The sequence below is a fragment of the Salvelinus fontinalis genome, chromosome 24 (genome assembly GCF_029448725.1).
Source record: "Salvelinus fontinalis isolate EN_2023a chromosome 24, ASM2944872v1, whole genome shotgun sequence".
NCBI classification, from domain to species: Eukaryota; Metazoa; Chordata; class Actinopteri; order Salmoniformes; family Salmonidae; genus Salvelinus; species Salvelinus fontinalis.
Window position 1 is genome coordinate 12413847 of NC_074688.1, and position 16015 is coordinate 12429861.

The 16015-nt window shown below is 43.8% G+C and overlaps 1 protein-coding gene across 1 annotated transcript; it reads right to left on the reverse strand.

Moving 5' to 3' along the window:
- Positions 1-2496: 2496 nt before the first annotated feature.
- LOC129821939 (cytochrome P450 2M1-like) lies at positions 2497-7631 on the reverse strand. Its single transcript, XM_055879705.1, has 8 exons — positions 7394-7631; positions 7097-7246; positions 5127-5287; positions 4791-4967; positions 4390-4531; positions 3999-4183; positions 3707-3848; positions 2497-3305 (listed from the first exon to the last, which is right to left on the reverse strand). Exons 1-8 carry the CDS (start codon positions 7614-7616, stop codon positions 3115-3117), a joined length of 1371 nt encoding a protein of 456 aa, XP_055735680.1. The 5' UTR covers positions 7617-7631; the 3' UTR covers positions 2497-3114.
- Between the last annotated feature and the right edge of the window lie 8384 nt (positions 7632-16015).

Here is a 16015-nt window from a genome sequence, read left to right on the forward strand (position 1 = left end):
CATTCCCAGTGGGTCAGAAGTTTACATACACTCAATTAGTATTTGGTAGCATTGCCTTTAAATTGTTTAACTTGGGTCAAATGTTTTGGGTAGCCTTCCACAAGCTTCCCACAATAAGTTGTGGGAATTTTGGCCCATTCCTCCGGACAGAGCTGGTGTAACTGAGTCAGGTATGTAGGCCTCTAAGGTGCAGAGTAAAGTATTGGGTGGTAGCCGACTCGTAACATTGACTAAGTTCAGGGCAGGGTACTGGGCGGAGGCTGGCTAGTAACAGTGACTAAGTTAAGGGCAGGGTACTGGGTGGAGACTGGCTAGTAACAGTGACTAAGTTCAGGGCAGGGCAGGGTACTGGGCGGAGGCCAGCTTTTGGTGACTATTTAACAGTCTGATGGCCTAGAGATAGAAGCTGTTGTTCAGGCTCTCTGTGCAAGCTTTGATGCACCTGTACTGTCTCCTCCTTCTAGATTGCAGCTGGGTGAACAGGCTGTGGCTCGGGTGGCTGAGGTCCTCGAGGATCTTCTTGGCCTTCCTGTGACACCGGGTGCTGTAGATGTCCTGGAGGGCAGGCAGTGTGCCCCCGGTGACCTCACCCATCTCTGGAGAGCCCGGTGGTTGCGGATGGTGCAGTTTCCACACCAGGCAGTGATACAGCCTGACAGGATGCTCGCCATAGGGCATCTGTAGAAGTTTGTGGGGATCTCAGGGGCAAAGTCAAATTTCTTCAGCCTCCTGAGTTTGCACCTTCTTGACCACATTGTCTGTATGGACGGACCATTTCAGGTTGTCAGTGATGTGGACGCAGAGGAACTTGAAGCTTAATGATGAGCTTGGAGTGCACTATGGTGTTGGTTGTCGAGCAACAAAACCGATGTGTGCACAAATATGGGGCAAAACAGACTGGATTGGCTTAGATTGTTGATGACATGTAAACTATATTTTGTGAGCACTGGTCTCTCAAATACATCGTTATGGTTGTTGGTAGCTAGCTAGATAGCTAATGATTAGCCATATTAGCAGAAATGTGACAGTCAAAACACCTCAAAACAAGATATGGTATCAACAGCAAGATCAAATGAGCTGAAACGAGCCACTTACGGTTCACGACATGGGAGTTTCGTGTCATTGTTGTTAGCTATCTGGCCATCCAGAACCATAACATACAGCTTTCTGTCCATTTGAAGCGCACATTGTTTTCATGATGTTGTTAGCTAGCCAGTCTATTTTCTTGCCAGTATCACTGACAGTGAACAAGTATTTGCTCCCTTTCTGATTTTCTCAATTTTTGCACATTTTTTAAAACTGATTATTATCAGATCTTATTAGATAAAGGAAACCTGAATTTACAAATAACAAACAAAATGTATACTTACTTTATTTATTTAATGAACAAAGTTGTCCAACACCCAATTCCCCTGTGTGAAAAAGTAATTGCCCCCTTGAACTTAATAACTGGTTGTGCCAGATTTAGCTGCAATGACTGCAACAAAATGCTTCCTGTAGATAAGTCTCTTACATCTCTGTGGAGGAATTCTGGCCCACACTTGCATGCAGAACTGCTTTAACGCAGCAACATTTGTGGGTTTTCAAGCATGAACTGCTCGTTTCAAGTCTTGCCACATCTCAATTGCGATTAGGTCAGGACTTTGACTAGGCCATTCCAAAATGTCTTTTTTTTGTTGCTTTTTAACAATTCTCGTGTAGACTTGATTATGTGTTTTGGATCATTGTCTTTCTGCATGATCCAGCTGCGCTTCAGCTCACAGATGGACGACATGGGTTCCATTATGCCGGGCGAAAACCAAACACTGCATTCCACAGTAAGAACCTCATATCAACGAACAGCATGCTGGTGGTAGTGTGCTGGTTTGGGGATGCTTTGCTGCCTCAGGACCTGGACGACTTGCCTTAATAGAAGGAACCATGATTTCTGCTCTGTATCAGAGAATTCTACAGGAGAACGTCGGGCCTTACATCTGTGAGCTGAAGCTGAATCATGCAGCAAGACAGTGTTTCAAAACACACAATAAGTGTACATGAAAATGGTTAAAAAGCAACACATTTGAAGTTTTGGAATAGCCTAGGCTGATCAACAACTATAGTAAGAGTTTTGTTGGAGTCATTGCAGCTAAATCTGGCACAACCAGTTATGAGTGTAAGAGGGCAATTACTTTTTCACACAGGGGCATTGGGTGTTGGATAACTTTGTTTATGAAGTAAGTATGTAATCGTTGTGTCGATTTTGGTTGAAGATCTGAGTACATTCATAATCAAAAATATGTAAAAGTAGAGAAAATTAGGAAGGGGGCAAATACTTTTTCACAGCACTGTAGGTTTAAGTTTGCAAACAAACTCAATATCAGTTGAGCCAAACACAACCATTGTGTCAAAAGCATATGAAAAATGTGTTGTACCATGACAATACTATTTTTATGAGTAAATTGATTTATTTTTCTGGTAACCACTAACATTCCACTAACAGTGTTCTTCAGGTCTGGCTGAAGTGTGCAGTACTATTTATTAGTTGAAGCAAAAGTTACAACCAAATGTTGTGTTACAATACATCAGTCATGTTGAAAACAAAGGCAGAATAACATAGTGCCCCCACAGTATACATAGTGTACAGTACCCCTAAGTGCTCTGCCAGTATAGATGTACAGTCCGAACCACATAGCAACCTACAAAACAAGACTCATTTCAGTTGCTTACATTTAAACACCTGAAACGTTTGGTCCTTTCACCATAATGTTTCAATAGACAATTTAATATGAACCTATAGGCCTGTGCCAATTTTCTTTTCCTATTTTACAAGGGTACAAAGAAGGTGAGTGTGATATACAGCATAGAGATATGGTGACCAACATCTCTGAAGGCAATTCTTGAAACCTGACCAAAAACAAGCTTTAAAAGACATTAATGTAGACAGAAATTAGCCTTGAAATATCAACCCATACCTTAGAGATCCTACCTGAGGATAATAGCAAGATGCATAGAACCCACTAACGCTTATATAGTTGTCTACAAGAAGAAAGGTGGTAAATGTAATGCTATGGTTACTGTATAATGACAAGCAGCTGCCTGTGAGGCTGAGCCTGTGACCTCTCCACTGTAAAGTGGTCACTCCTCAGTCCTGAGTTTGATGTAGCAATCATAGGAACGCGGCATGCGGCCAAAGCTGGAGCACGCTGGCTCGATGTTGATCTCCTCTGGAGGTTTGGTGCCGGTGAAAGTGAAGCGCTGCAGGAGGGAGGTAAAGAAGAGAAAGAGCTCCACTCTGGCTAGAGCCTCCCCAGGACACGCCCGCTTCCCTGAGGGACAAGAGAAAGGAGAGAGGTCATTGTCAGTCAGCTGAGCCTATAACTGAATTGAAGTTGACCAGAGGTTTTCAGGTTTCTTGTTAAATTTTTTTAAATGAGTGGGGAAACCCTAGGCTGGTGGATCAGGCTAGCTAAACCAGGCTAGGAAAGGCCCAATCCTCTCATATCTTTTAAAGTTGTTTTTTGTGGATTGGATAGAGAGATACAGGAAAGTTATTAGGAGAGTGTGCTGAAAAGCAGCGGGTCAGATTCAAACCAAACCCATGCTGGCAGCGGAACATAGTACCTCCAGAGAGGCAGCGGCTTACTGTAGACCGCAAGACCACCCCAGGCCACTAGGTTTCTTGTTTTTAACTCACATAATCCACAAACTACTTGGAGCATGATCTTACCCACTCCAAAAGCAAAGAATCCATCACTTTTCTTAAAGACTCCATTTTCATCCAGGAAGTTCTCTGGGTCAAACTCATCTGGGTTTTTAAACAATTTGGGATCAGCAAGCACAGAGGACAGCAGAGGCAGGACCATGGTACCCTGAAAGAATGACAAAATACCACCCATCACAAACTGCATGTTGATCCGTAAAATGTAAATCATCTTTTTTAAACAACAGTTCCACCACGTCAAACAAGATACAGTGAAATTTAACATTCAGTGTTGGTACAGTTACATAATTGTGGTCACCTCTGGAATGTGGTAGTTGTAGAACTCTGTATCTCTCATCACTTTGTGGGGTAAAGACGTAGGACTGAGGTCCATGTATCTCTGGACTTCGTGAATGACAGCATCCGTGTAGGGCATTTTAACTCTGTCGTCAACCGTGGGCACTCTTGAGCCAATCACCTCGTCTATCTCCTTCTGAACACTCTCTTAGGAAGATTTTAGTCACACTTTACAATATGTTGCACTGATACCATGTACAGATTGTTGTTGGAGTTATTACATGTCACTACATCGTAATAACACATTTCAAACAATTCATAGTCCAGAATTATACTTTTTGGGGGATTACAGTGTTTTCTAATAGGTCTAGGAGATTTGGACGCAATCGATAAAGACTTGGGTAGCAGGGTACCTTGAATGTGAGGGTACTTTATCATCATCAGAAATGATTGTCTTATTGTGGATGATGTGGTTTCTGTTCCAGCAGCAAACAGGCTCCATGCAGTCATCACCATATTATCATTGTTGAACTCAGTGTTGGGATCATCTTTGTCCTAAGAAAAGAGAATAAGTCACCATCAGTTATGCAAGTGAACATCGACATCTGGTGGCTAGTTGTTGCCAGCTCCACATTACTATTGCCACTAAATACGTTGGAAAACCAGACATTGGCCTCTCACTTGTCTATTCACTCATGATAGCCAAACTCACATAAGTGGACATGGATAGTGTCTTAATTCCAGCCACATTCCATATTTTCATAATGTGTAAGAGGTTCAACCTCCAATGTGAGGATCATGCCGTGTTTTCTACCTCCAGCATTTTAACCAGGAAGGCCTCGATGAAGTCCTGAGGTTCAGAGGTGTCAAGGGTTTTAAGACGGGTTTCTGCTTGCCCTTGTATGTAAGCTTTGGCCTTGTTTATGATAGCAAACATCTCATGGTGTTTGCCTGGAAAGCACCAAACGATTCTAGGGAACATGTTGTACATCTGAAAGAAAAGGGATGGAATGGGGTTTTGTTAGTGAAAACAATGGCTTGGTCAGCTCAAGGCCATTGTGTGCAATTACTGTGATAGAGCTTCAATTTAGCAGGGCGTTGAGAGCAATGGAAGATTCTATGAAAAGAGATGAGCTGAAGGTTACTGTACCGCTCCAATAGGGCTGCTGAGGACATTGAAGTAGGCATCAACAGCCTTTTGGATGAGCTGAAACATTGGGTCGTCATTTTCAAACCTGTGCCCAAAGACTATGGAGCAGATCACATTGCCAACACAATTGCAAAGCAATTCTTTGGGATTGACAACTGAATCTAGATTAGAAAAGGAAGGCAAGGACAGACAAATACTTTAAAATACCTGATTGGTTATCCATATATAATATTCTGATGGTGAAACTTTTAGAAATAGCTGTGAGAAGCAACAACTCGTTTTTCCATGTATTTTAATGTAAAATGGTACCTTTTCAATGACATGTTTAGCGTGAAAACCTTGCTGAAGATAATATACTGAGAATTATGTATACAGTTAAACCGATTACAGAATAATGTATCTCAGTTACACTGATTACAAAACCAACGTTACCCATGGGGTCCTGGAGGGAGAGGCAGGTCCTGGCAAAGTGCTCTGTCTGGTTTTGTAGTGCGGAGGTTTAATCAATGGTGGACTTATCATTAGGATCACATCATCAAGGGGCCTCGCTCGTAAGCTGGGCATAATATTATATGTTGTTGTAATTAAGTTATTTCAACGCTTTTTCCCCCCTCATCCTTCGACACACAACAAATACCCCATAATGACAAAGCAAAAACAGGTTTAGAAATTTGGCTCATGGCTTGGTTTTTGCTCTGTCATGCACTGTCAACTGTGGGACCTTATATAGACAGGTGTGCGCCTTTCCAAATCATGTCCAATCAATTGAATTTACCACAGGTGAACTACAATCAAGTTGTAGAAACATCAAGGATGATCAATGGAAACAGGATGCACCAGAGCTCAATTTTGGGTTTCATAGCAAAGGGTCTGAATACTTATGTAAATAAGATATCCGTTTTTTATTTTTATACATTTGCAACATTTTCCAAAAACCTGTTTTCGCTTTGTCATTATGGGGTATTGCGTGTAGACTGATGAGGAGGGAAAAAAGTTTTTAATCAATTTTAGAATAGGGCTGTAACGTAACAAAATGTGGAAAAAGTCAAGGGGTCTGAATAGTTTCCACGAGACAGCGGAGCGCTGTTTCGCTCGAATGCTTTCTCCGATGAGATATATGCGCAAGTGGCTGAAACTAAGTAAAGTAATGTGAATAAATGATGGTTAATAAATGAGTAACGGGCAGTCACGTGTATCAATTGTTTAATTCTGTGTTATAACAACATTTAAACAACATAATGCATACTGCACTTCATGTTTTTTTTATTTATTAATGAAACCGAAATCTGCAATTATTTGATCGAAACTCCCTCAGCACCAAAATGGTACTTGTGTCACGTTCCTGACCTTATTTCCTTTGTTTAGTCTTGTTTAGTTGGTCAGGACGTGAGCTGGGTGGGCATTCTATGTTATGTGTTCCTATGTTTGGTTTAGGGTTGTCAACTAGCCTGATATGGTTCTAAATCAGGGGCAGGTGTTTTACGTTTCCTCTGATTGGGAACCATATTAAGGTTGACTGTTTTCACTGTTTGTTTGTGGGTGATTGTTGCTGTGTCTGTGTTTGTTCGCCACACGGTACTGTTTCGTTTCGTTCGTTTGTTCCTTCCTGTTCGTGCGTTCATGTTTTATTGTGTTCTCAAGTTCAGGTTTGTTCACGTCGTTTTGTTATTTTGTATTTTGTCAGTGTTTTGTTGGATATCATTAAAATTCGACATCATGAACATTCACCAAGCTGCGCCTTGGTCCTCCTCACTTCCACCTAAAGACGAGCGTTACAACTTGTTCACAGGTAAATGACATGTCTATACTATAAAAACCCTGTACACCCCATGGGTGTTACTGTTACTATGTTCTGCAGTAAACCATGTATCTTCAGTTTCTCACATTCCAACAACCTGAGTAATATTGCCCATAAAGTAATTATAAAATATATTTCCAAGGCAAGAAAAATACTAAGAAAAACAATCTACCTCCATATTCACTGAAGGCTTTCACCAGCATCTTAGCCTCTTCTTGGACACGTTCTTCAATGCTCCTGCGCCCCATCCCAAGGGTTTTCAGGGTCATCAGCGAGAACCTGCGAAGATCTTTAGATCTCTTCCCACTGCTCACCAACACCCCTACAGTAAACAGTATGACAGAAGCACAAAGAGGAATAATTAGAATAGCATAACATAAACCTAATGTAATTTCCACACAGACTGACTGTAGCAAAGTCAATGACACCCACCCACTCCCATTTAAAAAAATACAAAATAATCACCCACCATATCCTTTAGTGACTGTCATGATCATGGGGTAGTTGGCTCTGCCGCTGAACTCTTCTCCTTGTGTGACAAAAGCATCCTTGATAGCCTGATAGCCAGCGATCACCACTACAGGTTTGGAGCCCAGCCATACAGTAAACACTGAGCCATATGTCTTACTGAACTGAGGAGAGATGAGAGGATCCCATTGATTCTTGAAGAATATAACGTATAACTCCTTCATGAACTTAGTACTTATCCCCTCATCTTATCCCATTGTCTTTAAACAAATGATCAGGGCTGAGTAAATTACTTTGTAAACATAATCTGTTACAGTTGCTAGTTACCTGTCCAAAAAAAGAATCAGTAATGTAACTTTTGAAATGTCCAAACTCAGTAACATTACTTTCCCCTCAAGCAGCAATAGAAAAAGACACAAATGATCCATCAAACTAATTTGGTATGTCTTCATAGTGGTCTCGGACTCGTGATCAGACTCGCTCAGGTGGAACAAACTTCAACTTGTGCCTTTTTTAAATGCAGAATTGAATGTCATTGACAAAAAAGTATATATTTCTATTGCAAACATCATTTCTGAATAATCCAATAAGTAATCATCTCGTTTTTCAAAAGTATCTGTAATCTGATTACAATATTTTTGGTGGTGCGTAACTGTTTAGTTAGTTTTGTAATCAGATTACATGTAACTGATTACAGTACATGTAATCAGTTAATCCTCAACACTGCAAACAATGTATACTGTAGCTTCAAATTATTAAAACTATAATATTGATATATGACTGCAGTACTTGCATCCGTAGCTACATCTATGACTTTGAGAAAATCAACCAGATTGTATCTTTTAACTGACCTTCATGTAGGACATGTCCGGTTGTTTCAGATCCATTTGTAACAAGTTACCAAGCAGAGGAATTGGTGAAGGACCCGGAGGCAAACGTCCATAGCTGCTCTGTTTCCCCATGTACTTCCAAAGTAAAATAATAACCACTATAGCCATTATTATGGACAAAATGTTAGTCTGCAGTACATGTAGTAAATCCATGTTGAAGTCACTTAAGGACTAAGATGTGTCTGAGCAGTGTGGCAGTTACTCTTAGCTATGTACTGTAGGCAAAGAGAGAAAGTGGAACGTTGTGTGCAAGATGGTACAGGTAAGCTGTGGTTGGAGGGTAAACAGGAACTATCATTTAATGAATGACTAATAGAATCCTGACTAGAACCAAGAAATTTGATCATATTACTCCAGTGCTAGCTTCCCTACACTGGCTTCCTGTTAAGGCAAGGGCTGATTTCAAGGTTTTACTGTTAACCTATAAAGCGTTACATGGGCTTGCTCCTACCTATCTTTCCGAGTTGGTCCTGCCGTACATACCTACACGTACGCTACGGTCACAAGACGCAGGCCTCCTAATTGTCCCTAGAATTTCTAAGCAAACAGCTGGAGGCAGGGCTTTCTCCTATAGATCTCCATTTTTATGGAATAGTCTGCCTACCCATGTGAAAGACGCAGACTCGGTCTCAACCTTTAAGTCTTTACTGAAGACTTATCTCTTCAGTAGGTCATATGATTGAGTGTAGTCTGGCCCAGGAGTGTGAAGGTGAACGGAAAGGCTCTGGAGCAACGAACCGCCCTTGCTGTCTCTGCCAGGCCGGTTCCCCTCTCTCCACTGGGATTCTCTGCCTCTAACCCTGTTACAGGGGCTGAGTCACCGGCTTGCTGGTGCTCTTTCATGCCGTCCCTAGGAGGGGTGCGTCACTTGAGTGGGTTGAGTTACTGATGTGATCTTCCTGTCTGGGTTGGCGCCCCCCCTTGGTTTGTGCTGTGGTGGAGACCTTTGTGGGCTATACTCGGCCTTGTCTCAGGATTGTAAGTTGGTGGTTGAGGATATCCCTCTAGTGGTGCGGGGGCTGTGCTTTGGCAAAGTGGGTGGGGTTATATCCTTCCTGTTTGGCCCTGTCCGGGGGGTTTTTCGGATGGGGCCACAGTGTCTCCTGACCGCTCCTGTCTCAGCCTCCAGTATTTATGCTGCAGTAGTTTATGTGTCGGGGGGCTAGGGTCAGTTGGTTATACCTGGAGTACTTCTCCTGTCTTATCCAGTGTCCTGTGTGAATTTAAGTATGCTCTCTCTAATTCTCTCGTTCTCTCTTTCTCTCTGAGAACCTGAGCCCTAAGACCATACGTCAGGACTACCGGGCATGCTGACACCTTGCTGTCCCCAGTCCGCCTGGCCTTGCTGCTATTCCAGTTTCAACTGTTCTGCCTGCGGTTACGAAACCCCTACCTGTTCCAGACCTGCTGTTTTCAACTCTTAATGATCGGCTATGAAAAGCCAACTGAGATGTATTCCTGTTTATTATTTGACCATGCTTGTCATTTATGAACATTTTGAAAATCTTGGCTCTCTCTAATTTTCTCCTTCTCTCTTTCTTTCTCTCGGAGGACCTGGGCCCTAGGACCATGCGTCGGGACTGCCGCCCGTGGTGACTCCTTGCTGTCCCCAGTCCGCCTGGCCTTGCTGCTATTCCAGTTTCAGCTGTTCTGCCTGCGGTTATGGAACCGCCACCTGTCCCAGACCTGTTGTTTTTCAACTCTTAATGATCAGCTATGAAAAGCCAACTGAAAATTATTCATGATTATTATTTGACCATGCTTGTCACTTATGAACATAATCAGATTACATGTAACTGATTACAGTACATGTAATCAGTTAATCCTCAACACTGCAAACAATGTATACTGTAGCTTCAAATTATTAAAACTATAATATTGATATATGACTGCAGTACTTGCATCCGTAGCTACATCTATGACTTTGAGAAAATCAACCAGATTGTATCTTTTAACTGACCTTCATGTAGGACATGTCCGGTTGTTTCAGATCCATTTGTAACAAGTTACCAAGCAGAGGAATTGGTGAAGGACCCGGAGGCAAACGTCCATAGCTGCTCTGTTTCCCCATGTACTTCCAAAGTAAAATAATAACCCCTATAGCCATTATTATGGACAAAATGTTAGTCTGCAGTACATGTAGTAAATCCATGTTGAAGTCACTTAAGGACTAAGATGTGTCTGAGCAGTGTGGCAGTTACTCTTAGCTATGTACTGTAGGCAAAGAGAGAAAGTGGAACGTTGTGTGCAAGATGGTACAGGTAAGCTGTGGTTGGAGGGTAAACAGGAACTATCATTTAATGAATGACTAATAGAATCCTGACTAGAACCAAGAAATTTGATCATATTACTCCAGTGCTAGCTTCCCTACACTGGCTTCCTGTTAAGGCAAGGGCTGATTTCAAGGTTTTACTGTTAACCTATAAAGCGTTACATGGGCTTGCTCCTACCTATCTTTCCGAGTTGGTCCTGCCGTACATACCTACACGTACGCTACGGTCACAAGACGCAGGCCTCCTAATTGTCCCTAGAATTTCTAAGCAAACAGCTGGAGGCAGGGCTTTCTCCTATAGATCTCCATTTTTATGGAATAGTCTGCCTACCCATGTGAAAGACGCAGACTCGGTCTCAACCTTTAAGTCTTTACTGAAGACTTATCTCTTCAGTAGGTCATATGATTGAGTGTAGTCTGGCCCAGGAGTGTGAAGGTGAACGGAAAGGCTCTGGAGCAACGAACCGCCCTTGCTGTCTCTGCCAGGCCGGTTCCCCTCTCTCCACTGGGATTCTCTGCCTCTAACCCTGTTACAGGGGCTGAGTCACCGGCTTGCTGGTGCTCTTTCATGCCGTCCCTAGGAGGGGTGCGTCACTTGAGTGGATTGAGTTACTGATGTGATCTTCCTGTCTGGGTTGGCGCCCCCCCCTTGGTTTGTGCTGTGGTGGAGACCTTTGTGGGCTATACTCGGCCTTGTCTCAGGATTGTAAGTTGGTGGTTGAGGATATCCCTCTAGTGGTGCGGGGGCTGTGCTTTGGCAAAGTGGGTGGGGTTATATCCTTCCTGTTTGGCCCTGTCCGGGGGTTTTTTCGGATGGGGCCACAGTGTCTCCTGACCGCTCCTGTCTCAGCCTCCAGTATTTATGCTGCAGTAGTTTATGTGTCGGGGGGCTAGGGTCAGTTGGTTATACCTGGAGTACTTCTCCTGTCTTATCCAGTGTCCTGTGTGAATTTAAGTATGCTCTCTCTAATTCTCTCGTTCTCTCTTTCTCTCTGAGAACCTGAGCCCTAAGACCATACGTCAGGACTACCGGGCATGCTGACACCTTGCTGTCCCCAGTCCGCCTGGCCTTGCTGCTATTCCAGTTTCAACTGTTCTGCCTGCGGTTACGAAACCCCTACCTGTTCCAGACCTGCTGTTTTCAACTCTTAATGATCGGCTATGAAAAGCCAACTGAGATGTATTCCTGTTTATTATTTGACCATGCTTGTCATTTATGAACATTTTGAAAATCTTGGCTCTCTCTAATTTTCTCCTTCTCTCTTTCTTTCTCTCGGAGGACCTGGGCCCTAGGACCATGCGTCGGGACTGCCGCCCGTGGTGACTCCTTGCTGTCCCCAGTCCGCCTGGCCTTGCTGCTATTCCAGTTTCAGCTGTTCTGCCTGCGGTTATGGAACCGCCACCTGTCCCAGACCTGTTGTTTTTCAACTCTTAATGATCAGCTATGAAAAGCCAACTGAAAATTATTCATGATTATTATTTGACCATGCTTGTCACTTATGAACATAATCAGATTACATGTAACTGATTACAGTACATGTAATCAGTTAATCCTCAACACTGCAAACAATGTATACTGTAGCTTCAAATTATTAAAACTATAATATTGATATATGACTGCAGTACTTGCATCCGTAGCTACATCTATGACTTTGAGAAAATCAACCAGATTGTAGCTTTTAACTGACCTTCATGTAGGACATGTCCGGTTGTTTCAGATCCATTTGTAACAAGTTACCAAGCAGAGGAATTGGTGAAGGACCCGGAGGCAAACGTCCATAGCTGCTCTGTTTCCCCATGTACTTCCAAAGTAAAATAATAACCACTATAGCCATTATTATGGACAAAATGTTAGTCTGCAGTACATGTAGTAAATCCATGTTGAAGTCACTTAAGGACTAAGATGTGTCTGAGCAGTGTGGCAGTTACTCTTAGCTATGTACTGTAGGCAAAGAGAGAAAGTGGAACGTTGTGTGCAAGATGGTACAGGTAAGCTGTGGTTGGAGGGTAAACAGGAACTATCATTTAATGAATGACTAATAGAATCCTGACTAGAACCAAGAAATTTGATCATATTACTCCAGTGCTAGCTTCCCTACACTGGCTTCCTGTTAAGGCAAGGGCTGATTTCAAGGTTTTACTGTTAACCTATAAAGCGTTACATGGGCTTGCTCCTACCTATCTTTCCGAGTTGGTCCTGCCGTACATACCTACACGTACGCTACGGTCACAAGACGCAGGCCTCCTAATTGTCCCTAGAATTTCTAAGCAAACAGCTGGAGGCAGGGCTTTCTCCTATAGATCTCCATTTTTATGGAATAGTCTGCCTACCCATGTGAAAGACGCAGACTCGGTCTCAACCTTTAAGTCTTTACTGAAGACTTATCTCTTCAGTAGGTCATATGATTGAGTGTAGTCTGGCCCAGGAGTGTGAAGGTGAACGGAAAGGCTCTGGAGCAACGAACCGCCCTTGCTGTCTCTGCCAGGCCGGTTCCCCTCTCTCCACTGGGATTCTCTGCCTCTAACCCTGTTACAGGGGCTGAGTCACCGGCTTGCTGGTGCTCTTTCATGCCGTCCCTAGGAGGGGTGCGTCACTTGAGTGGATTGAGTTACTGATGTGATCTTCCTGTCTGGGTTGGCGCCCCCCCCTTGGTTTGTGCTGTGGTGGAGACCTTTGTGGGCTATACTCGGCCTTGTCTCAGGATTGTAAGTTGGTGGTTGAGGATATCCCTCTAGTGGTGCGGGGGCTGTGCTTTGGCAAAGTGGGTGGGGTTATATCCTTCCTGTTTGGCCCTGTCCGGGGGTTTTTTCGGATGGGGCCACAGTGTCTCCTGACCGCTCCTGTCTCAGCCTCCAGTATTTATGCTGCAGTAGTTTATGTGTCGGGGGGCTAGGGTCAGTTGGTTATACCTGGAGTACTTCTCCTGTCTTATCCAGTGTCCTGTGTGAATTTAAGTATGCTCTCTCTAATTCTCTCGTTCTCTCTTTCTCTCTGAGAACCTGAGCCCTAAGACCATACGTCAGGACTACCGGGCATGCTGACACCTTGCTGTCCCCAGTCCGCCTGGCCTTGCTGCTATTCCAGTTTCAACTGTTCTGCCTGCGGTTACGAAACCCCTACCTGTTCCAGACCTGCTGTTTTCAACTCTTAATGATCGGCTATGAAAAGCCAACTGAGATGTATTCCTGTTTATTATTTGACCATGCTTGTCATTTATGAACATTTTGAAAATCTTGGCTCTCTCTAATTTTCTCCTTCTCTCTTTCTTTCTCTCGGAGGACCTGGGCCCTAGGACCATGCGTCGGGACTGCCGCCCGTGGTGACTCCTTGCTGTCCCCAGTCCGCCTGGCCTTGCTGCTATTCCAGTTTCAGCTGTTCTGCCTGCGGTTATGGAACCGCCACCTGTCCCAGACCTGTTGTTTTTCAACTCTTAATGATCAGCTATGAAAAGCCAACTGAAAATTATTCATGATTATTATTTGACCATGCTTGTCACTTATGAACATAATCAGATTACATGTAACTGATTACAGTACATGTAATCAGTTAATCCTCAACACTGCAAACAATGTATACTGTAGCTTCAAATTATTAAAACTATAATATTGATATATGACTGCAGTACTTGCATCCGTAGCTACATCTATGACTTTGAGAAAATCAACCAGATTGTAGCTTTTAACTGACCTTCATGTAGGACATGTCCGGTTGTTTCAGATCCATTTGTAACAAGTTACCAAGCAGAGGAATTGGTGAAGGACCCGGAGGCAAACGTCCATAGCTGCTCTGTTTCCCCATGTACTTCCAAAGTAAAATAATAACCACTATAGCCATTATTATGGACAAAATGTTAGTCTGCAGTACATGTAGTAAATCCATGTTGAAGTCACTTAAGGACTAAGATGTGTCTGAGCAGTGTGGCAGTTACTCTTAGCTATGTACTGTAGGCAAAGAGAGAAAGTGGAACGTTGTGTGCAAGATGGTACAGGTAAGCTGTGGTTGGAGGGTAAACAGGAACTATCATTTAATGAATGACTAATAGAATCCTGACTAGAACCAAGAAATTTGATCATATTACTCCAGTGCTAGCTTCCCTACACTGGCTTCCTGTTAAGGCAAGGGCTGATTTCAAGGTTTTACTATTAACCTATAAAGCGTTACATGGGCTTGCTCCTACCTATCTTTCCGAGTTGGTCCTGCCGTACATACCTACACGTACGCTACGGTCACAAGACGCAGGCCTCCTAATTGTCCCTAGAATTTCTAAGCAAACAGCTGGAGGCAGGGCTTTCTCCTATAGATCTCCATTTTTATGGAATAGTCTGCCTACCCATGTGAAAGACGCAGACTCGGTCTCAACCTTTAAGTCTTTACTGAAGACTTATCTCTTCAGTAGGTCATATGATTGAGTGTAGTCTGGCCCAGGAGTGTGAAGGTGAACGGAAAGGCTCTGGAGCAACGAACCGCCCTTGCTGTCTCTGCCAGGCCGGTTCCCCTCTCTCCACTGGGATTCTCTGCCTCTAACCCTGTTACAGGGGCTGAGTCACCGGCTTGCTGGTGCTCTTTCATGCCGTCCCTAGGAGGGGTGCGTCACTTGAGTGGGTTGAGTTACTGATGTGATCTTCCTGTCTGGGTTGGCGCCCCCCCTTGGTTTGTGCTGTGGTGGAGACCTTTGTGGGCTATACTCGGCCTTGTCTCAGGATTGTAAGTTGGTGGTTGAGGATATCCCTCTAGTGGTGCGGGGGCTGTGCTTTGGCAAAGTGGGTGGGGTTATATCCTTCCTGTTTGGCCCTGTCCGGGGGGGTTTTCGGATGGGGCCACAGTGTCTCCTGACCGCTCCTGTCTCAGCCTCCAGTATTTATGCTGCAGTAGTTTATGTGTCGGGGGGCTAGGGTCAGTTGGTTATACCTGGAGTACTTCTCCTGTCTTATCCAGTGTCCTGTGTGAATTTAAGTATGCTCTCTCTAATTCTCTCGTTCTCTCTTTCTCTCTGAGAACCTGAGCCCTAAGACCATACGTCAGGACTACCGGGCATGCTGACACCTTGCTGTCCCCAGTCCGCCTGGCCTTGCTGCTATTCCAGTTTCAACTGTTCTGCCTGCGGTTACGAAACCCCTACCTGTTCCAGACCTGCTGTTTTCAACTCTTAATGATCGGCTATGAAAAGCCAACTGAGATGTATTCCTGTTTATTATTTGACCATGCTTGTCATTTATGAACATTTTGAAAATCTTGGCTCTCTCTAATTTTCTCCTTCTCTCTTTCTTTCTCTCGGAGGACCTGGGCCCTAGGACCATGCGTCGGGACTGCCGCCCGTGGTGACTCCTTGCTGTCCCCAGTCCGCCTGGCCTTGCTGCTATTCCAGTTTCAGCTGTTCTGCCTGCGGTTATGGAACCGCCACCTGTCCCAGACCTGTTGTTTTTCAACTCTTAATGATCAGCTATGAAAAGCCAACTGAAA

Coding starts and splice junctions, on each gene's coding strand:
- LOC129821939 (XM_055879705.1), bottom strand. CDS start 7,616: ATGAAGGAGTTATACGTTATATTCTTCAAGAATCAATGGGATCCTCTC. Junction 7,247..7,393: donor GACAGTCACTAAAGGATATG/GTGGGTGATTAT, acceptor TGTTTACTGTAG/GGGTGTTGGTGAGCAGTGGG. Junction 3,849..3,998: donor ACAACTACCACATTCCAGAG/GTGACCACAATT, acceptor TCATTCTTTCAG/GGTACCATGGTCCTGCCTCT.